The sequence below is a fragment of the Crinia signifera genome, chromosome 4 (genome assembly GCF_055691185.1).
Source record: "Crinia signifera chromosome 4, ASM5569118v1, whole genome shotgun sequence".
In the NCBI taxonomy this organism is placed as follows: domain Eukaryota; kingdom Metazoa; phylum Chordata; class Amphibia; order Anura; family Myobatrachidae; genus Crinia; species Crinia signifera.
The window spans coordinates 326,248,098-326,271,018 of NC_139220.1; the positions used below are offsets into that span (position 1 = coordinate 326,248,098).

General features: G+C 43.4%; 1 protein-coding gene across 1 annotated transcript; it reads right to left on the reverse strand.

Moving 5' to 3' along the window:
- Nucleotides 1-12,492: 12,492 nt before the first annotated feature.
- LOC146072194 (olfactory receptor 8H1-like) lies at nucleotides 12,493-13,455 on the reverse strand. Its single transcript, XM_083179521.1, has one exon. The coding sequence runs from the start codon at nucleotides 13,453-13,455 to the stop codon at nucleotides 12,493-12,495; it is 963 nt and encodes a 320-aa protein (XP_083035647.1).
- Between the last annotated feature and the right edge of the window lie 9,466 nt (nucleotides 13,456-22,921).

Consider the following 22,921-nt stretch of genomic DNA (forward strand, 5'->3'; position numbering starts at 1 on the left):
GAAAATAATTCCTCACATATTTTGTATTTTGGTTATGAGTTGTGCCTTCTAAACTGCATATTACAGATGTATCTTCATAGATTTAGTCACAATAGCACCAACTCTGCAAGTATCGGCATCTTTCTTTGCTGAAAATGTGTCTTAACTAGAAAACAATATGACTTTAATGCACCAGGAGACTATCCTAGTAATAGTATATACTGTAGGACAAAAAAAGAAGTAAATATAGATGGACTATATTAAAAAAGGCGCTTGATATGGGTGTGCTTGGCCAGAAGCAGCAATCCAGGAAAAAGGAGGAGTCACCTCCGATACAGTATGCACAAGAGAAAGGGGATGGTAGGATGCGCTAAATGGATGATATAACAGTAATAATGTATAAAAAGAATTCTGGTCAGGTGTGAGAAAAGGGAATGCACAATTTATTAAACAACACAATAAAAAAAACACAATAAAAAAACCACAGTGTGGTACATAATATTAAAAATGGTTTAGGACAGAAGGTTAATAGTCACCCATTCGGATATCCTTGTGCCAGTCCTTGCGAGGAAAAACCCCAGAGGGTATCACTTGTATATTTATCTTCGGAAACAAAATTTGTAATCCAATTGATAGATACTCCTGGGAATAAAGAGGATATTTAGGAGATTCCACACCAAGATGCCGGGCCTTTTAGGAGGTGGTGTACCTCCAGAAGATTTTCGTATGCCTCGGATGGTGATGGTATGACAAGTGGGAGTATTCCGGTGTCTTCCACAACAAAGTTCCGGGTCTTAAGGAGGTGGCGTGCCTCCAGGAGATTCTATGTGCCACGGATAGAGGTGGTGTGACCAGTCCACTTTGTTATCCCAATAATTTAGTGATGAGCCACTTACAAGTGGGGTTCTATGGATTTTTATGGATATGAACGCTGGCAAGGGTAGTAGCTGGCAAGGGTGAAGATAGCCAAGGGTCCTGTTTAGGGTAATCACCCTAAACAGGACCCTTGGCTATCTTCACCCTTGCCAGCTACTACCCTTGCCAGCGTTCATATCCATAAAAATCCATAGAACCCCACTTGTAAGTGGCTCATCACTAAATTATTGGGATAACAAAGTGGACTGGTCACACCACCTCTATCCGTGGCACATAGAATCTCCTGGAGGCACGCCACCTCCTTAAGACCCGGAACTTTGTTGTGGAAGACACCGGAATACTCCCACTTGTCATACCATCACCATCCGAGGCATACGAAAATCTTCTGGAGGTACACCACCTCCTAAAAGGCCCGGCATCTTGGTGTGGAATCTCCTAAATATCCTCTTTATTCCCAGGAGTATCTATCAATTGGATTACAAATTTTGTTTCCGAAGATAAATATACAAGTGATACCCTCTGGGGTTTTTCCTCGCAAGGACTGGCACAAGGATATCCGAATGGGTGACTATTAACCTTCTGTCCTAAACCATTTTTAATATTATGTACCACACTGTGGTTTTTTTATTGTGTTTTTTTTATTGTGTTGTTTAATAAATTGTGCATTCCCTTTTCTCACACCTGACCAGAATTCTTTTTATACATTATTACTGTTATATCATCCATTTAGCGCATCCTACCATCCCCTTTCTCTTGTATATACTGTAGGACACTTGTACATTGGGGTTTGATACGAAATCCAGGCAATCGGAATCCCTCCGTTCAAAATCCTGATGCCGGAATCACGGCCGCCCAAATCCCCCCCTTGTGTGCTCGCTGAGCTCACCGTGCAGTGGGCCCGGTGCCTCGCTACGCTCGGAACACTAATTTATTCTTCCTCTGTGGGTGTCGTGGACACCCACAGACAGAGGGAGAAAGTGTCAGGATTTCGGTGGTCGGGATTTTGAACGCTGGGATTCCGACCGCCGGGATTTTGTGATCTCCAGTCACCGCTTGTAGTTTTAATATATATTTGTCCAATGCACTTTTGTATATCTCATACTCACAGACTCCACATGAATATATAGATGTTGGGCCGTAATTCAAATTAGCAGGGAGGCAGGAGAGCTGGTAAATATTTCTCAGTCTGTGACATCCACAACATCTATATATTAATGTGGAGTCTGTGAGTATGAGATATACAAAAGTGCATTGGACAAATATATATTAAAACTACAAGCGGTGACTGGAGATCACAAAATTGGCTGCTATTATTGTTCCCCCTCCCACTGGAAAAGCAATAATTATTTTTAAATTCATCAAAGAAAGCTTCCCTTTGAGAAGCAACATCAATTAATTTATTTTATTTTTTAGGTGGCCACCAATTTCAATTGTGTAGAGTTTACATGTGTTTTATACATTGTTATGTATAGGAAAATGTTTTTTTAATTCCTAACTTGGTATATTCATACTAATAAATATATTTATCTACAACCTAGTAGTGATCGTTGATTCAGCCACACATGCACCTGGTTTTATAAGCACAGTCTCTATATAAAAGTTCATCGGTGCAGAGTGCATGGTTGCCATTGATGGCGAATCTGCACCCAGCCATCAATCAGTTTAACTCGGTCATGTATGTTCTTATTTGTTCAGCTCACTGTTTAAAAAAAAAAGTAAAAAAAAAAATGGCAACAAAATGCAAATTATTCTTCTTTATTATCAAATGACCCCTTCTTTCAAAGTGAACACCGATGATCTGTGTAAAAGAACCAAATCTTTTCCCGAACTGATCTGCTGGATCCCAGCTCTTGTTAGTGACCCGTTTTGCCCACCTCTGGATTAAATCAACCAAACCCTCACATTATGCAAAAGACAGCAAGCAGGCATGTTTAAATACATGGGCATCTATTTCCACTGTAAGTATTTGTTTTTGTAATTTAAACCACACATAAGGGGTGAAATTTAATAGAATGAGAGATTCAGAAAGTGAGAGATTTGGTGAGAAATCTCCAGCGGCAATCACTTACACTGCAAAACCAGTTTGATCTTGCAGTGTAAATGATTGCCGCTTTAAAAAAACTGGAGATTTCTCACCAAATCTCTCACTTTCTGAATCTCTCATCCTATTAAATCTCACCCTTAGATTCTCCACTGAAAATAATTAAATACAGTATTTATAAATCTCTGATGTTGTATGGATTAAAAATAACCACTTTAAAATTATTCATTTATCTAAAACTAGAGTGCTCACAAGTGTTTTTGCCTTTTGCATTCAATGTAAGGTTTCATTTTGAAATGGATTTCATAAACTGAATACAAAAACCCATATTAAAATTGACCAAAATTGACCTTGATTGTGTAAATCAGAATTTGTTAAGGGAGTTTGCAGTTCGATTTTGGTCTGATAACAGTGGATTTTATCAAATACCAAATTAAACTTTAGCAAATTTACCCCCTGGAGTTAGAAAAGGAATTCAATTGCTTCAAATGGAAAAACACAATGCCAGTGGGTGCTTTATAATACAAGCCAAGGGGCATTTTTGCTGTATTACATGCCTGTGTTTTTATTTATGTTTGATCATGTGTTTTGTATGATATGTAATAAAGGATTGTTCATCTGATAGGGGGTTTATAGTAATATTTGTTTTATATATAATGATTCAGGGTTAGATGACATACAATGCAGAAGAACAATATCACCCACATCTTTCTCCTGGGATTTCCAAATCTTCACAGCTGTTATATTCTATTGTTCTTGTTCCTGCTCCTCATTTACTGTGCCACCATATGCAGTAATGTTATTATCATTGTATTAGTTTCAATGAGCAAAAATCTTCACTTTCCAATGTATTTCTTCATCACGCAAGTCTCTTTTGTAGACATTTTGATGACTGGGGACATTGTCCCTAACCTTCTTCATGTTGTCCTGCATAATGGTGCCACCATGTCTCTTGGTGCCTGTTTATTACAGATGTCTGTGGGTGCTAATACAGAGTCATCGCAATGTTTCATCCTAACAGTGATGTCTTATGACCGGTATGTGGCCATCTGTAACCCACTACGGTATAACTCTATCATCAACAAAGGGTTTTGTGTGATATCTGTCATTGCATCGTGGTCATTGACTATTTTGTTGATGTTGAATATCGAACTAGATCTATGCAAAAATGACTTCTGTGGACCAAATGTTATTGACCATTTCTTCTGTGATTTTACTCCTGTTCTAAAGCTTTCTTGTTCAGATACGTCACTTATTGAAATACAGGTAGTTGTGATGTGTGTTTTTGCTGTCATCTGTCCATTCGCAATGATCGTTGTCTCCTATGTGTACATCCTCGCCACCATTCTAAACATACGCTCCATCAGCGGGAGACAGAAAGCCTTCTCCACCTGCAGCTCCCACCTGACTGTTGTGTGTATATTTTATGGGACCCTCCTTTCTGTGTATCTGCTACCAGCCATGGGACAATTATCTGCTAGCAACAAAATACTATCATTTCTGTATACTGTGGTGACACCATTCATTAACCCATTGATATACACCCTAAGGAATAAAGACTTCAAGGAAGCTTTTAAAAAAAATGTATAATGACTTAATTTAATAGCAAATGCATTCAAAAAGCTTTGTTGAAATATTGTATATTTTTTACTGGGATTAGCAGGTTAACATAAAAAGGTCTTGTCAATTACTTTACACCCATGAGTCCATGCAAGTCATGTATGGTAGCTCCAGGCTCATTGTCTAGGGTGAGATCAGATTACTTGGGGGGCAAGAGGCTGTGTCATTGCCGGAATATTCACACCATTGAAATGGCAATTTGCCACCTTGGAGGATAACTGATTTAAATTGACTTTACATATGTTATAATGAACATATGTGCTTGGTGAGCAACTGTCATGAACGATAGTCGGTATTGTTGGCAGTATGTGGCATATGTAAAGATATGTAAAAATTCAGATAAAACAAGTAACGCAACAAAATATTATTGAAACATTTTAATTGAATCAAGGCTTCTAACCATTATACACCTGTCCATGGACACACAGGTCTTGTAGACTATTAAGGGGATATTCAATCCAAGATTCCAACTGTTCCAACATCCCGGGCCATTTTTGTTTGATCTGCCAGTAATTCTACAGTCGGAATTCAACGTTCCGACTGTTGGAAAGTCCATGAATGATGGTTGGGTGACCGTGTTGTATGTTGTACGAGTTCCAGTTCAACCTATAAATGCCTCATCAGCAGATCCATAAGAAGTGGTGCAGTAGCTTCTAACGGCCTGATTAAGATTTCATCAAACGGGGACAAATTTGGCTACGACTTTTATTACCGAAGGGGAGAGACATCATTTAATAGTCGGTGACCATCAAATGGTTTCTCTCCCCTTTAGCCACATGCTAGCGGAGGGCAGGAATAAGGGTGAAGTACTCAGCCTAGCAAACAGGTGTGAATCAGGTCCTGAATGTGTAATGGCAAGGGTTATTTAAACGGTATGCGGTCATTATGTCAGCAGTGTCTAGGTCGTCAGTCAAAAGGTCAACCACTATTGGTGAAAAGGCAGATGGTTGACACATGAAAAAGGTCAACATGCATTAGGTCATCATGTTCAAAAGGTTGGCACAAGCAAAAGGTCAACACGAAAAAGTTTGTCATGGAAAAAGTTTTTCATGATTTATTTTTTACCATCCCAGAAGGCATAGCGGTAAAATATTACAGTGTGTCTAATGCATGACAAATGCAGAGAACCATGCAAAGGGATGCAGAACACTAATATGGTGTCCATGGTGACCTATGTTGACATAGTTAACAAAAATGTGAAAAACTAATTTTGACCTTTTTCATTGTTGATCGTGTGCATGTGCCGACCTTTTGACAAATTTGACTTAATGCATGTTGACCATTTTCATGTGTGGTCTTTCATCCGGTCTATGAACAGAGGTCAACCTTTTGACTGTCCACCTAGACACTGTCTAACTAATGATCCACACCTCTGTAACACCAAACTGTGTGATTGGAGATTTGTAAAGTGTGTTCAATCATTGGATTTTACCAAGAGGTTTGCCATTGATACATTTCAATAAATGGGTCAATAACACTAGCCAACAAAAAACATATTTTTATTCTTTTACAAAAAGTATTTTTTTTTTTTTTTACAAAATTTGGGTCAGGAAAACCGAATATGACCTTAGAATTTGTTTTTTTTTTTAGATCCACTACTTGTGATACACGTACTTCTGTAGTAAAAACCAATATTATATTAATATGATATCTGTACATAACAGAAGTAGCAATTGTTTTAATTCAATCAATGTACAGGTAAATTAGCAGATCATAAGATAACGAGCCTTGCTATTTCATATGATGACCTATTTATGAGTGCGCCTTCATGTTGCTTGTCATTTGTACTCTTGTACTGGAGCATTTCTTGTCATCGTCCAACAGTAGTCTGCAAGCATGGAAATGTCCCATTTTTCCTGATATCTTTGTTCCATAGTTGAAATATCTTGGTGGAATCTCTCACCATGCTCATTACTTACTGCATCACAATTCGGAGGAAAGAAGTCCAGGTGAGAATCGAGAAAATGAATTTTGAGTGACATACAGTATATGAGTAACATATATTAAGTAACAAAATATGGCTGACAATAACTCAGGATACCTGTACTAAGGATTGCCAACCTATAATTTATTTAAATAAAAAAAAATCCCTAGTATTTTTCGAAAATCCCTCAAATTCTCTAGCATTTAATGAAATATGGTTATATCTCAGAACATAGAGCTAACTCAGCATTTTAAATGCCATATTCATATTTATCATGCTCGAATGAACTAGAAATGACTATTTTTGTTTCGGAAGCATTTTCACTGTTGGTTAGTGTAATCAAACATCAATCCCATGGGTGACATTTAATTGGATGAGATTTTTAGTCACTTTCCAAAATCACACATTATTGCACTTTTTAAAATATATTTTTTTTTACCCGGAATGCACATATTTAATTAGATGCAAATTTGTGGGGGAGAAATGCGATAAAGTGCTATAAAGTGCAATTTTTAGTCATGAAAATGTGCAATTTTTAGTAATGGAAATGGCCAAATTTGAGGTCATGTGCGATTCTGTGTTCATTTTTTTTAAATGGAGTGAGGTCCCCCTCCTGAGCATAACCAGCCCCAGACTCATTGAGCTGGATCTGGTTCCAAAAATATGGGGGACCAAAAGTGTAGGTGACACCCCGTATTTTTGAAACCAGCCCCAGACTCTTGGACCGGTCCTGGTTCCAAAAATACAGGGGACAAAAAAAAACTGTGGGTCCCCTGTATTTTGGAACCAGCACTGGGCTCCAACAGCCTGCGGTGTCATGCCACAGCCAGGGGGCACTTTTACATAAGGTCCCCCGGCCATACCATGAGCACGTGGCTGGTCAGCCTTGGACAGGGTACCTGGGGGAGTGGGGACACCCCAAATAAATGGGTCCCCCCTAGGATTCACCCGTCCACCGGCATCCATGGGCTGTGGGCACAAGCCTGATAGGGTTAAATCATCCATACAAAATATTGCTTTATACAGGTAAACTACAAGTCCCAGCATGATTCCCCGCATGCTGGTACTTGGCAAAACCACAAGTCCCAGCATGCGGAGCATTAATTGGCCCGTTGGGACTTGCAGTCCACCTGAATATACTTACGTATACCAGGGTCCAGCGGTGACTCCCTCCTCCAATGCAGGCTCACCCCATCCTCACTGACAGCAGAGTGAGCCAGCTTCCTCCATCCCTGGAGCTTCTATAGCACTGTCAGCTCTATAGAAGCTGTTAGCGTGGTTGGCTCTATGCATCTCTATGGAGACATTTTCAGCCAATCAGGGCTGTGCTATGATTCATCATGTATGAATGAACAGCTGCATTCAGACATTGGAGGAATATGATCCTTATTGCTGACTCTGGTTTTTAAATACAATTTATTGGATATCTATGTTTATTCTACAATTTATCCGACATCTATGATTTTCCTTGATCCCGATGGAACTATCCGTACATCCATCCAAAAAGGATTATAAGTAAAATTGAAAACCCTATAAAATTACTGATTATTCCTAAACCCAAAAATTGATGGTTTGGAATCAGTCCCCCTGATGAAGTAATTTTTGATGAAATGTGTTGGGTTTTATTCCATCTGGATAGAACTGATCAATGGAACCTATATTTAAACTGCATGGGAAATTTAATAGGATGAGTGATTCAGAAAGTGAGAGATTTGGTAAGAAAATTTCCAGTTTTTTAAAGTGGCAATCATTTACACTGCAACATCAGACTGGATTTGCAGTGTAAATGATTGCCGCTTTAAAAAAAACTGGAGATTTCTTCCCAAATCTCTCACTTTCTGAATATCTCATCCTATTAAATCTCACCCCCATATGTCTGATATTATGTTTTAATAATTTTTAAAAATTATCTGATCGCTGTCAAATTGTTGATAAAGGTGGTGGAGACTATATAGTGAGCTTTATATCTATTCCTATCCATTCTATTTATTCCTCCGCTTACAGGGAGCTTTTGTAGATTGTTGCTGATACACAAGTGCAAACGAAAGTAAATGTTCTTTTTACTATTAAATTATATTTAATAATACTATATTTAATATTATATATTATTATATTGTATAATTTGAAGTAATTGTTACTTTTAATAATAATAATAATAATAATAATAATAATAATAATAATAATAATAATAATAATAATAATCTATATAATAAGTTGAAGAGTCTGTGTGCGTGTGTGCGTGTCCGCGTGTCCATCGCATTGTGGACACACCGTGGCACTCAGAGACACCAAATTCAGCAACAAGATACCTCTGGACCCGGTGGTGTGCACCTCGAAGCCCTTTTTGGGAAATTTCACTTAGAAATTTAAAAAACACCAAGTTTTAATTTTCCTTCATTGATGTTCTGGGGAAAAGATCGATGATCTGGGAAACCGTTTGCGAAGGAACAACTCCACACCTGATTTCATTGCTGTCATTGAGTATGAAAGACACATTCTAACATTATGGTGAAGGCTTTAAACAATTAGGAAATAATTGAGGATATACATAGACCACACATAACACACACACATACACATTGTACACGCACACACAATACACCACATACGCAGACATAGCACACAACACACACATTTATACGTAGAGCACCTCACACACTTACACATTGGAAAGACACACACACACAACACACCACATGCAGTACAATACAAATCCATGCACACTACAAGACACACCCAAAAACAGTACAACAAACACACACTTAAACATTGCCAGGATACGCAAAGCACACTACACACACATATATACGTAGCACACCTCACAAACTTACACATTCGGCAGATACACACAACACAACACACACATAACACACCACTCACAGTACAACACACACCCACATTCACTATAACACACACCCAAAAACAGTACAATACACAGAACACACACACTTAAACATTGCACAGATACACACAGCACACTACACACACACACAGATTTATACATAGCACACCTTACGCACTTACACATTGGGCAGATACACTCAACACACACACACACATAACATACCTCTAACAGCACAACACACACCCACATTCACCACACACACCCAAAAAACAGTACAACACACACAAAACACACACTTAAACATTGCACAGACACAAAAAGACACAACACACACATACTGTATATACATAGCACACCTCACACACTTATGCATTGGACAGATACATACAGATGGGGCCGGGCTCATCTTTGCAGGGGATGGCGATGGCGACGCCATCGCCATTCCCTGCTCCCGCGCCATCTGTGTGTCGGAAGGGGACGCGCGCGCATGAGGTGCGCGCGCGTCCCCTTCCGACGGTGCTGCCGTCCCCTTCCGACGGTCGCCCGGTGCCCACACCGGGCGCCCGCACCCCCCCACAGCCTCCTCGGGTCCCCCCAGCCCCCCTCGAGCGGGAGGCGGACAGTATTGCGTCCGCCCTCGCCGGCCGGCCGCCCGGATACTGAGCCGCGCGTGCGTGGGGGACGCACGCGCGTCTCAGTCAGATGGCGCGCCGTGTTGCTGGCGCATCGCCAGCAGCATGCTGCTGGCGATTCGCCAGCAAGCATAAGGCCGGCGCCGTCTGTACAATACAACACACACAACCACATACACTACAACACACACACAAAAACAGTACAACACACACAAACACACAGAACACATAAAAAATTATTTGCCGTTTATTTAACAGTCTGTACCGGCAAATAAAAACTGTACCCAATGTACCGTTTCTACTTTGTACCCCATATCCGTCTCTCCAGTCCTCCAGCCTGTCACTGCGCTCCCCGGCCAGTTGCACTGAGAAATCTTTGTCCTGGCCAATGCACCCATTGATCAATACAAAGTGGCTACACTGGATATCAGGCACTGCTCTGCCTTAAGGGTTTCCCAGACTCTTTTGGTTCATAGATAATGTTTGGTCGATGGGCATGAGCGCTGCATGCATTTGTTTGAATGTTATGAGTGTAAGAAGTTGAAGAATAAGACTGAGATGAAGATTTGTCACGTTATAGTGTACAATTTTCTCAATAAATCGTGAAAAAAATATGTGTACATAGAAGTACAATCAAGAAATGAAAGTAGGATTAAAAAATAAATTCCGATTCAAACTGATAATGGTTTGGATGGGGGTGGGTTGCGAAACAAATCTATAGGTGGAGGGGGTATGGATATTGTGGGCATAATTGGTGTTTGGTACACCTACAGGGGGTCCCCAGTTGATGAGAAATTTTCACTACAGTGTCACCGTAGAGGGATTTCCAATTGGGGTTCAGGTGGTCTTTTAGGGAACCCTTTACAATCCCGTTGGTCTCTTCTCCTGGAGCCTACAGTCTCCCTCAGTGATTGACTATCATTAAGGGAGACCGTAAGCTCAAGGAGAAGAGACCTACAGGATTGTAAAGGGTACCTAAAAGACCAACTGGACCCCAATTGGGAATCCCCCTATGGTGACACTGTGACCGTGACACTGTAGTGAAAATCCCATCAATTGAGGACCCCCTGTAGGTGTAACAAACACCAATTATGCCCACAATATCCATACCCACACCTATAAATTTGTTTCACAACCCACCCCATCCAAACAATTATCAGTTTGAATCAGAACTTATTTTTTAATCCTACTTTCATTTCTTGATAAGTAATGCCCACCCCGGGTCCCCACGCACTCAGCGCCTGTAATTACACACCCTAGAAACTGTACCATTGAAAGTATAGAAATGGAGGTGTGGCCACGTCCCTTTCTGATTTTGTACTGGTTTCTGACCCTCAGATGTTGGAGGGTATGTCATAGGTGCTAAATCTCAGGAGTGGATATGGAATTCATCAACACATACAAGTTATCAACTCAGGAGCATTGTGTTTCAAACAACAACACCACACCTGATTTCATTGCCGTCATTGAGTATCAGTGCAAACACATTCTAATATTATGGTGGAATCTATAACAAATTACAATCTTAGGTCTTTGGCACAGCATACTGTAAGATGACATTTTTCAGCAATTTTGGAAATAAAGAAACCCCAGGTTTTCCCGGGCAACGCCGGGTGGGTCAGCTAGTAATAATAATATGATTAGGAAATAATACCTCTTTGCCCTGGAAGAAGAGCACCTGATGCTCAACACGCGTCGGCGGCAGTGACTGACTGGACTTAAACTGGGTGAACCTACCAAGTACTAAGGTATTAGGGGCCACTGCAGGGTGCGGTACTTGTGTATTATCACAGCTCCCACCTTTTCCATCGTAGGGCATTGTACAACCAAAAAATTGCGTCGCATCACATCGCATGCGTTGTCAACTCCACGCCGACGTGGATATTGGGGGTATGAAAAGGTCGGAGGACACGTACCAACGTCTCTCGCTGGCTCGTTGCGCTCCCCACGCTTCACGTTGGCATTGATAGTGGGGTGGCGTTAACAATGGGGGGGGCATTTAACATAGTCATTACCCATCAGGGTGGGTATACAATTAAAAATTTGTGGGGGGGGGGGCATTTAACATGGGAATAAGCCCAAATTGGGCACGATCGTGTCACATCGCATCGCATGCCATTATAATGGCATGCGATGTGACTCAATATTAAAATTGTATGCTCACGCCCGGGGAAAGGCTCAAATCGGGTAACATCACATGCCATTGCATACCTTAATTAGTGGCATGCGATGCGATGGGCGCCGTGATACTACACAAGTACCCAGGGTGCACTTCCGGACTGTATCCCTGCCACTTACCAACCCAGTGCTGGCTCCAAATACCCTTAAGGGTAAGGACTCATCCCTCCTTTTTAAGAAATATTAAAAGTATATGTTATTCTTTACAATAAATTTCCATGTAATTTTAACCCATTCTCTGGCGCCTGGTAAAATTATCACACCCACTCATTCACCAGTAGAACCCATAATAATAATTTAAATTTGACAAATATTTTTGGCAATATAACACATAACATACTGTATTTACTTACATTTCATACATTGATACATGATACATTTGTTTCATTGCACATTGTTACAATTTTTTGGAGAAATTAATGTTTTTTATTAATTTATCAAATGCTTTCTTAAAATCCTTGTTTCTGAAAGTATATATTATTGGATTTAGCAAAGGCGTGATCACTGTGTAAAACAGAGACATGATTTTGCTGAGTATCCAGAACCGCTTTGTAGGTAACACATAAACGATTATCAGTGTTCCATAAAATATGGAAACCACCAGGAGATGGGAGCTGCAGGTGGAGAAAGCTTTCTGTCTTCCAGTAAAGGATGGTATCTTTAGAACAGTAAATACAATATATACATATGACATCACAATTATTATGAATGGTCCCATTATAGCTAAAATTGCCATCACCAAAGTCTCAATATGAATTATGGAGGTATCAGAGCAGGAAAGCTTCAATATTGGCTCAAAGTCACAGTAGAAATGGTCAATGACGTTTGGTCCACAGAAATGTAAACTACACATAGATTGAACATCAACCATCATCATTATAAAACTCATTATCCAAATTATAGTCATAGATTTTACACAAAACCTGGGATTTATTATAGAATGATAGCGCAAAGGGTCACAGATGGCCAGGTATCGATCATAGGACATCACCGACAGAAGAAGACACTCGGAGGTCTCAGACGTAGCAAAGAAATAAAACTGAGCAATGCACCCAATAAGTGACATAACACATCCGTCATACAGCACAATGTGCAGCAGGTTAGGGAGAATATCTGTGATTAGTATGATGTCATATAATGATAGCTGTGTAATGAAGAAGTACATGGGGGTCTGAAGGTTGCTGCTCAGCAGAAATAAAACCATGATTAGGAGGTTTCCAGAGATGGTCACAGAGTAAACGATGAGCAGGAGCAAGAACAGAGGAATTTGAAAGTTTTGAAGATTTGGAATCCCAACAAGTATGACTGAGGTGATATTGTTCTCATATGTTACCTGGGGGAGGAACACAAAGCTCCACATTTAGCATTGGTGTAATAAGAGGACAGTCATTTAACTATGTTATTTTTCTTGCAAATGTAAAAATGAAACAATCTGAAAACAAACTATTAAAACAATTATATTTGGATAGATAGATAGATAGATAGATAGATAGACAGATAGACAGACAGACAGACAGACAGACAGACAGACAGACAGACAGACAGACAGACAGACAGACAGACAGATAGATAGATAGATAGATAGATAGATAGATAGATAGAACACATATAGACAACTCTGCATTATTAATCACAAAGTAGTTTATTACAGTTTTGGATTTTTGTGTTAAAAATCCGTTAGAATTTTACTGAATACAAATACCTAATTTTGTAAATTTGTTTAATATATTTTCATTATAGAGTGTGGACAAATTATATTTAAAACACATTTTTCTGCAGGTTGTTTATTTAGTAGAATTTATCAAATAGTGATAGTGAACTTTTTTTTTTTAAGATGATGATGATTATTATTAATAATATTACATTTATCAGTGTTCTAGGAGCACACTAAAAGAGCTTTTTATGGAAATGTGTGATATTCTTACAATAATGCTTACTTATGCAGATGTACATGCAGAAAATGGGATTTTACAAAACTTGTAATTTGCACACTTGTCTTCAGTGCTAAACAAACTCCCTGACACCATAACAATCAGAAAACAAATGATTAAAATGGATGATATATGTATATATATATATATATATATATATATATATATATATATATATATGTATATATATATATATGTATATATATATATATATATATATATATATATATATATATATGTAGGTACAGTAGATACAAAGATAGATAGAGGTGTCTAGGTTGACAGTCAATAGTTTGACATCCAAAGGTCAACATGCACCGGGGTGACAGCAACATAACAACCTCATGCACAAGGTTGACTTGGAAATGGTCAACGTATAAAAAGAGCAACATGAGTTTTCCACTTTTCTGGTGTCAGTGTTGACACCAGAACAAGTGGACCCCCAAATAGTGTAGTGCTTACCCACACATGGCTCGCTTCACACACCTCAATTGCCATTGACAATTGGAGTCCACATGAATGGTAAAAAATGAAAAAAGTCTCCAAAAAACAATAAACAAAATTGTAAAAATATTAATTTTAATCTTTTTATGTGTCGACCATGTCATGTCAACATGTTGCTTGTGCTGAAGTTATGATTATGTCAACCTTATGCCGCATTTGGTGTCAACCTATTTTTTTTTACAGAGACTTTTAAGTTATTTTGGTTAGGGTATTTTTGTGTGACAGTTTTCCTAATAATAATAATAATAATAATAATAATAATAATAATAATAATAATAATAATAATAATAATAATAATAATAAAAGTTCATATTGACTATTACTTATTAAAAAAAAATATTAGAAAATAAACCTGCAGCAAAATAGATTAAGAAAATAATAATAAAAAAAAAACTTATAATTATAAATATTAATATTTATTCATTGTTAATATTTTTTTTATTATTATTTAAAGCTGTAGCTATTGTGGTTTGAACACATAAATGGAATCTCAAGTTGCTGCTATTACTTGGAAAATCCATCCATATATAAGTCTGCAGCCACATTACTTTAATTACATCATGTTAAAACATTGTATTGTGCTTTCTGAAGAATCACTCTTTCAATTAAAACCGATAGAAAGTAAAGATTAATTTTCCTAAAATGAACATATTTTAGCCTAAGCATATCACACTGAAATAACTGTCTCTTATTTGATGTTTCTGTCTTTTATTTCTAGTGCTACAGCTCCCTGAGCCAAACAATAAAATAATCAGGCACTGTGCATATTGACTACCATTGGATTATCGAAAGATAGCAAACGGACCGGCTATGTAATATAGCACAATGAAGTTGAAGTTGAAGTAGCTCCAAATGCTACATCTACATTTTGAGCTACGGATCCTGTTAGAATTGCAAGAGGGTTTATATTACCATTGTTGCCCAGATAGCGGTCATATTTGATATGATTTGGATGTTTTCTTTGCCTGTTATAATCAAGTCCAATGATAAAGATGGTGATCACCTCAGCCAGAGATCCATGTACGCTGATATTTCCTCCAAACATTATAGGCTATCTGATATCTCAACGCTTCATCATAGAGTCCAATATGTGAGATCATGGTGTGAACGTAGATCATTTTATAGAGGAGTGCGGAGAGTGTCTCTCTTCTGTTGATCCCACGGAGAATTCACTGAGTCTTTCTTTTTTCTCTTTGTAATTAATCTAATGAGTAAAGTTAACTCATTTTATAAAGTTTCTAATAAAGTGATACTTTGCTTATTAATAGGAGTCATGCCAGTTTGAAACAAACTTTTTCATGTTTATTCCAACCATAAGAAGTCAGAATGTTGGAATTGTTCTTATATATATATTTGGTTTGATTAAAAGATTTATATATTGGTATATGTAGATGGTACAACAAGGGTATTTGACATAAATCATAAAATAAAGTTAGGCAGAACATCTTTTCCTAACAAAAGAAATTATTAGTATTTGTCAAAGTTACAAAGACCTGCCCTGGTCACCGCCACCCTACCACGCAGAGGCGGAACTAGTGAGTGGTGGGCCGAGGTACATCAATATGCTTTGGGCCCCAATCCCGGAGTAGAGAGTAGGAGAAAAGGCATTGCCTTGGGGCACACAGAGTATCAATAGTTATGTGCAATTTCACTGAAGACTATTTTGCATTGTAGATGAACAAATGCCCCCGCCCTCCCTTCCCCCAGACCATGATATACTTAAAGAACAATATGGTGCAAAAATGTCTTTTTGATAGGTTAGATTCACCTCAAATGCCACCATACAGTATCTATCTATCTATCTATCTATCTATCTATCTATCTATCTATCTATCTATCTTTTACTGGAGTTGTATCTGATCTATTTTAAATCACGTGTGATCAGGAATATGAATTGACCTCTCTTCCCACATTGGGATTACACTTAGTAGAATTGAATGTATTGTATTCATTTTCAAGTCATACTGTTTCTGACTGCCTGCTGTTTATCGGCTGTTCTCCTGAATCCTGACTCCCATCAACAGGGTTAGGCTGCAGAAGGGAAGTGTTAGGCACTCGGAGGAGGGATAGGCTGTGGGGGGTTAGCATTAAGGACTAGGAGGAGAGTTAGGGTTAGGCTGTGGGGGGTAAGCGTTAGGCACTATGAGGAGGGTTAGGCTGTGGGGGATTAGCATTAAGCACTAGGAGTAGAGTTAGGGTTAGGCTGTAGGGGGTAAGCGTTAGGCACTAGGAGGAGGGTTAGGCTGTGAAGGGTTAGCATTGGGCACTAGGAGGAAGGTTAGGCTGTGGGAGGTTAGTGTTGGGCACTAGGAGGAGGGTTAGGCTGTGGGAGGTTAGCGTTGGTCACCAGGAGGAGGGATAGGCTGTGGGGGTTAACATTGGGCACTAGGAGGATGGTTAGGCTGTGGGAGGTTAGTGTTGGGCACTAGGAGGAGGGTTACGCTGTGGGAGGTTAGTGTTGGGCACCAGGAGGAGGGATAGGCTGTGGGAGGTTAGCGTTAGGCACTAAGAGGAGGGTTAGGCTGTGGGAGGTTACCATTAGGCACTAAGAGGAGGGTTAAGGTAACGCAGCACCTATATACTGCCACAATATACTGTCCTCTATAAGGTAACAAAGCCCCTATAAGCAGACACAGCCCCACTACACAGCCCCTATATAGTAACACAACCCATTTATTCAGACAAAGCCACAATATACCACAGTCCCCTTTGAGCTAATACAGATCATATAAAAAGACACATATTCCATTATAGGGTAATAGCCCCTACTTACTGTATACAGACCCCTATAAAGGTATCACAGCCCTTACATACAGATTCAAAGCCCCTTACAGAATATCACAGCCCCTATACACAGACACAAGATAAAGGCCCCAATAAGGTGACACAGCTTACATGTAAATGTACTGAAGTCAACTGTTGGATCAGCTAGACTGTGGTACCACCTCCCTGGCTGCCTCACTGAAGATCCTGCTCTGGGCCCCAGCTGGAGCCGGCTCCTTACTCCCTGGACCCTGCTATGGTTAGGCCTCGTCTCTTCCTCTCATATAGGTCCCGCACACTAAACTGCAGTGGTCAGGTTCAATGCTCTCTGAGAATGCACGCTGAGGAGGGCATATTGAGTGATTGGATACAGAGGGAGTGAGTGCAGATTAACAGTCATGCCGCCACACGTCATACAGCCCGGTACAGCCACCTCAGCTGCCCGCCTCCCTCACCTTCCTGCCCGGTCAGCATGTCCAGCTCGTCGCTGCCCACTTTTTTTTCTGGTGAGTGGGAACTCTTGTGTCCTGGAATGTTCTGGGATCCTGCAATTGGCTGGCCCCACGCAGGCTGCACTATGATTGGTCGGCGTTGCCGCAGACAGCTGTGTGTGATGCTGCAGGGACTGTGCCAACTGCAGACAGTAGCCGCTATACTCCTTGACTGGCACTGGCAGCATCCATCATCGCGGGGAAGGTGGGTTGGCGGAGCTGGGACGCAATGAAAGGACTCACAGCTACGGACTGTGACATTACTAGTACTAATATTAACATCCACAGCTGTGGGCCCTTTCATTGCCGGTAGTTCCGCTGCTGCTACCACGTGAATCCACAACCACTACACCCAGTATAGGTTAGTGTCTAGTTCCTTCTCTTTACTCGTACCAATATGATGTCACATACCATGTGACCACACCATGTGACCATCATTTTGAAGTCAGTTTACTAGCTGATCTTCCATTCTGCCGATGACTTCTTCCCGTGGCAGTGCTTTTGACTACATGAGCAGGCTGCAGGGGATAGCACATGGGGAGAAGGCTGCACAGTGGGGGCACATGGGGAGCAGACTGCACAGTGGGGGCACATGGGGAGCAGGCTGCATAGTGGGAGGCACATGGGGAGCAGGCTGCAGAGTGGGGGCACATGGGGAGCAGGCTGCATAGTGGGGGACACATGGGGAGCAGGCTGAACAGTGGGGGGCACATGGGGAGCAGACTGCACAGTGGGAGGCACATGGGGAGCAGGCTGCACAGTGGGGTCACATGGGGAGCAGGCTGCACAGTGGGGGACACATGGGGAGCAGGCTGCACAGTGGGGGACACATGGGGAGCAGGCTGAACAGTGGGGGGGCACATGGGGAGCAGGCTGAACAGTGGGGGACACATGGGGAGCAGGCTGCAAAGTGGGAGGCACATGGGGAGCAGGCTGCACAGTGGGGGTCACATGGGGAGCAGGCTGCACAGTGGGGGACACATGGGGAGCAGGCTGAACAGTGGGAGGCACATGGGAAGCAGGCTGCACAGTGGGAGGCTCATGGGGAGCAGGCTGCACAGTGGGAGGCACATGGGGAGCAGGCTGTACAGTGGGGGGCACATGGGGAGCAGGCTGCACAGTGGGGTCACATGGGGAGCAGGCTGAACAGTGGGGGGCACATGGGGAGCAGGCTGAACAGTGGGGGGCACATGGGGATCAGGCTGCACAGTGGGAGGCACATGGGGAGCAGGCTGCACAGTGGGGGGCACATGGGGAGCAGGCTGCACAGTTGGGGAACCATGGGGATCAGACTGCACAGTGGGGGGCACATGGGGAGCAGGCTGAACAGTGGGGGCACATGGGGAGCAGGCTGAACAGTGGCGGGCACATGGGGAGCAGGCTGCACAGTGGGGGGCACATGGGGAGCAGGGTGAACAGTGGGGGCACATGGGGAGCAGGCTGAACAGTGGGGGGCACATGGGGAGCAGGCTGCACAGTGGCGGGCACATGGGGAGCAGGCTGCACAGTGGGGGGCACATGGGGAGCAGGGTGAACAGTGGGGGGCACATGGGGAGCAGGCTGAACAGTGGGAGGCACATGGGGAGCAGGCTGAACAGTGGGGGGCACATGGGGAGCAGGCTGAACAGTGGGGGGCACATGGGGAGCAGGCTGAACAGTGGGGGGCACATGGGAGCAGGCTGAACAGTGGCGGGCACATGGGGAGCAGGCTGCACAGTGGGGGGCACATGGGGAGCAGGCTGCAAAGTGGTGGGCACTTGGGGAGCCGGCTGAACAGTGGAGGGCACATGGGGAGCAGGCTGCACAGTGGGGGGCACATGGGGAGCAGGCAGCACAGTGGGGGGCACTTGGGGAGCCGGTTGAACAGTGGGGGCACATGGGGAGCAGGCTGAACAGTGGGGGCACATGGGGAGCAGGCTGCACAGTGGGGGCACATGGGGAGCAGGCTGCATAGTGGGGGCACATGGGGAGCAGGCTGAACAGTGGGGGGCACATGGGGAGCAGGCTGCACAGTGGGAGGCACATGGGGAGCAGGCTGCACAGTGGGGTCACATGGGGAGTAGGCTGCACAGTGGGGGACACATGGGGATCAGACTGCACAGTGGGGGGGCACATGGGGAGCAGGCTGAACAGTGGGGGCACATGGGGAGCAGGCTGAACAGTGGCAGGCACATGGGGAGCAGGCTGCACAGTGGGGGGCACATGGGGAGCAGGCTGTACAGTGGGGGCACATGGGGAGCAGGCTGAACAGTGGGGGGCACATGGGGAGCAGGCTGCACAGTGGCGGGCACATGGGGAGCAGGCTGCACAGTGGCGGGCACATGGGGAGCAGGCTGCACAGTGGGGGGCACATGGGGAGCAGGCTGCACAGTGGGGGGCACTTGGGGAGCCGGCTGAACAGTGGAGGGCACATGGGGAGAAGGCTGAACAGTGGGGGCACATGGGGAGCAGGCTGAACAGTGGGGGCACATGGGGAGCAGGCTGAACAGTGGGGGCACATGGGGAGCAGGCTGCACAGTGGGGGGCACATGGGGAGAAGGCTGAACAGTGGGGGGCACATGGGGACCAGGCTGAACAGTGGGGGGCACATGGGGAGCAGGCTGCACAGTGGCGGGCACATGGGGAGCAGGCTGCACAGTGGCGGGCACATGGAGAGCAGGCTGCACAGTGGCGGGCACATGGGGAGCAGGCTGCACAGTGGGGGGCACTTGGGGAGCAGGCTGCACAGTGGGGGGCACTTGGGGAGCCGGCTGAACAGTGGAGGGCACATGGGGAGCAGGCTGAACAGTGGGGGCACATGGGGAGCAGGCTGAACAGTGGGGGCACATGGGGAGCAGGCTGAACAGTGGGGGGGAACATGGGGAGCAGGCTGAACAGTGGGGGCACATGGGGAGCAGGCTGAACAGTGGGGGCACATGGGGAGCAGGCTGAACATTGGGGGCACATGGGGAGCAGGCTGCACAGTGGCGGGCACATGGGGAGCAGGCTGCACAGTGGGGGACACATGGGGAGCAGGCTGAACAGTGGGGGGCACATGGGGAGCAGGCTGCACAGTGGCGGGCACATGGGGAGCAGGCTGAACAGTGGGAGGCACATGGGGAGCAGGCTGAACAGTGGGGTGCACATGGGGAGCAGGCTGCACAGTGGCGGGCACATGGGGAGCAGGCTGCACAGTGGGGGGCACATGGGGAGCAGGCTGCACAGTGGGGGGCACATGGGGATCAGGGTAAACAGTGGGGGGCACATGGGGAGCAGGGTGAACAGTGGGGGCACATGGGGAGCAGGGTGAACAGTGGGGGGCACATGGGGAGCAGGCTGAACAGTGGGGGCACATGGGGAGCAGGCTGAACAGTGGGGGCACATGGGGAGCAGGGTGAACAGTGGGGGGCACATGGGGAGCAGGCTGAACAGTGGGGGCACATGGGGAGCAGGGTGAACAGTGGGGGGCACATGGGGAGCAGGCTGAACAGTGGGGGCACAAGGGGAGCAGGCTGCACAGTGGGGGGCACATGGGGAGCAGGCTGAACAGTGGGGGCACATGGGGAGCAGGCTGAACAGTGGGGGCACATGGGGAGCAGGCTGAACAGTGGGGGGTACTTGGGAGCAGGCTGCACAGTGGCGGGCACATGGGGAGCAGGCTGAACAGTGGGGGGCACATGGGGAGCAGGCTGCACAGTGGGGGGCACATGGGGATCAGGCTGCACAGTTGGGGGCACTTGGGGAGCCGGCTGAACAGTGGGGGGCACATGGGGAGCAGGCTGAACAGTGGGGGGGGCACATGGGGAGCAGGCTGAACAGTGGGGGCACATGGGGAGCAGGCTGAAGAGTGGGGGGCACATGGGGAGCAGGCTGCACCAGTTGGCATTGTACTTTGTCTTCCAAATAGCCAAGCTCCTTTGACTCAAATGTTGCTAACATTGGGGTCACCATGTTGGCACTATTAGATGTGTTGCCCAAACAGATATACCAGGTATATATCATGCCGCAGTTTGTCTATTACATTGCATAAATCCCCCACAGGATAAATTGGAGGGGTTTAAATTGTAAAAAAACAATAAGAAGTAGATACACCGGCCAACCAGGACAAATCAGTCTGCAAGGGTGGAGTGTAGTAGTTCACCAGGGTGTGTGTCTAAAAGTGTTTAGTCTGTTCTGCCTCATTACCACACCTCTACACAGTTCTCACAAAACTTACATTTATTGTATACCTATAATTAATTATTCCCTTTTACTAATTGACTGGATCACTATAGATTATGCGGTACTCAACCTCATGTATCAAAAGTTTCTTCTTATTTTTAATCCTATGGGCAGAATCCTGTTTAGGCTTTATTTTAAAAGTTCTTCATCTTAAATCTGCAAATTACAACATCAATTCCGGCAGAAATAAAAACAGCAATGACATTGTGGGGGAAATTTACTTAAGGAAATTTGTAAAAAATAGGTTTATTTGTATCCAGAAATACACTTATTTTCGACATTTACTATCCCGAAAATACGGCAATTCATATTCGTATTGATAGCACATCAATACGAATATGAATTGCCGTATTTTCTGGATGGTAAATGTAAAAAATAAGTGTATTTCTGGATACAAATAAACCTATTTTTTTTCCAAATTTACTTTAGTAAATTTCCCCCTGTATGTCTAAAAATTCACATCTGGCTTCGCACCTACTGTAATCTGTATAGCTATTTGTAGGTCTATGGGCATATTATTGAATTATATACACATTGTTGCATATGCAGCAATAATGACTATGAATGTAGCACCGAAACTGCCTTCATTAACAGTCCTATAGTCTCTGCATATGCTATTTGACTTCACATCTGCTTGTCACCATGGATGACCTCATGTTGACCCTTTTATATGTCGACCATTTCCATAGCGTTCTATTGCTTGTGTCAACCTTTTGTCAATATTGACCTAATGCATGTTGACCTATCATCTGTCCACCGTTCCTAATTTAAAAAAATGAGCTCAGTTTCCATTTAAGCCAGGCATAGCCAAACTGTAAAAAAAAAAACGAAAAAAAAAACAGAATTTGAGCGCTAGGGACAATTGTTGTGTGCCGTGTACAAATGGCTGCCCTATGGTAGAGGGATGCCACCCTCAATTGTGTACAGATACAGAGAA

What these genes read in the sequence shown, in the direction of transcription:
- LOC146072194 (XM_083179521.1), bottom strand. Translation starts at nt 13,455, where the DNA reads ATGTGGAGCTTTGTGTTCCTCCCCCAGGTAACATATGAGAACAATATC.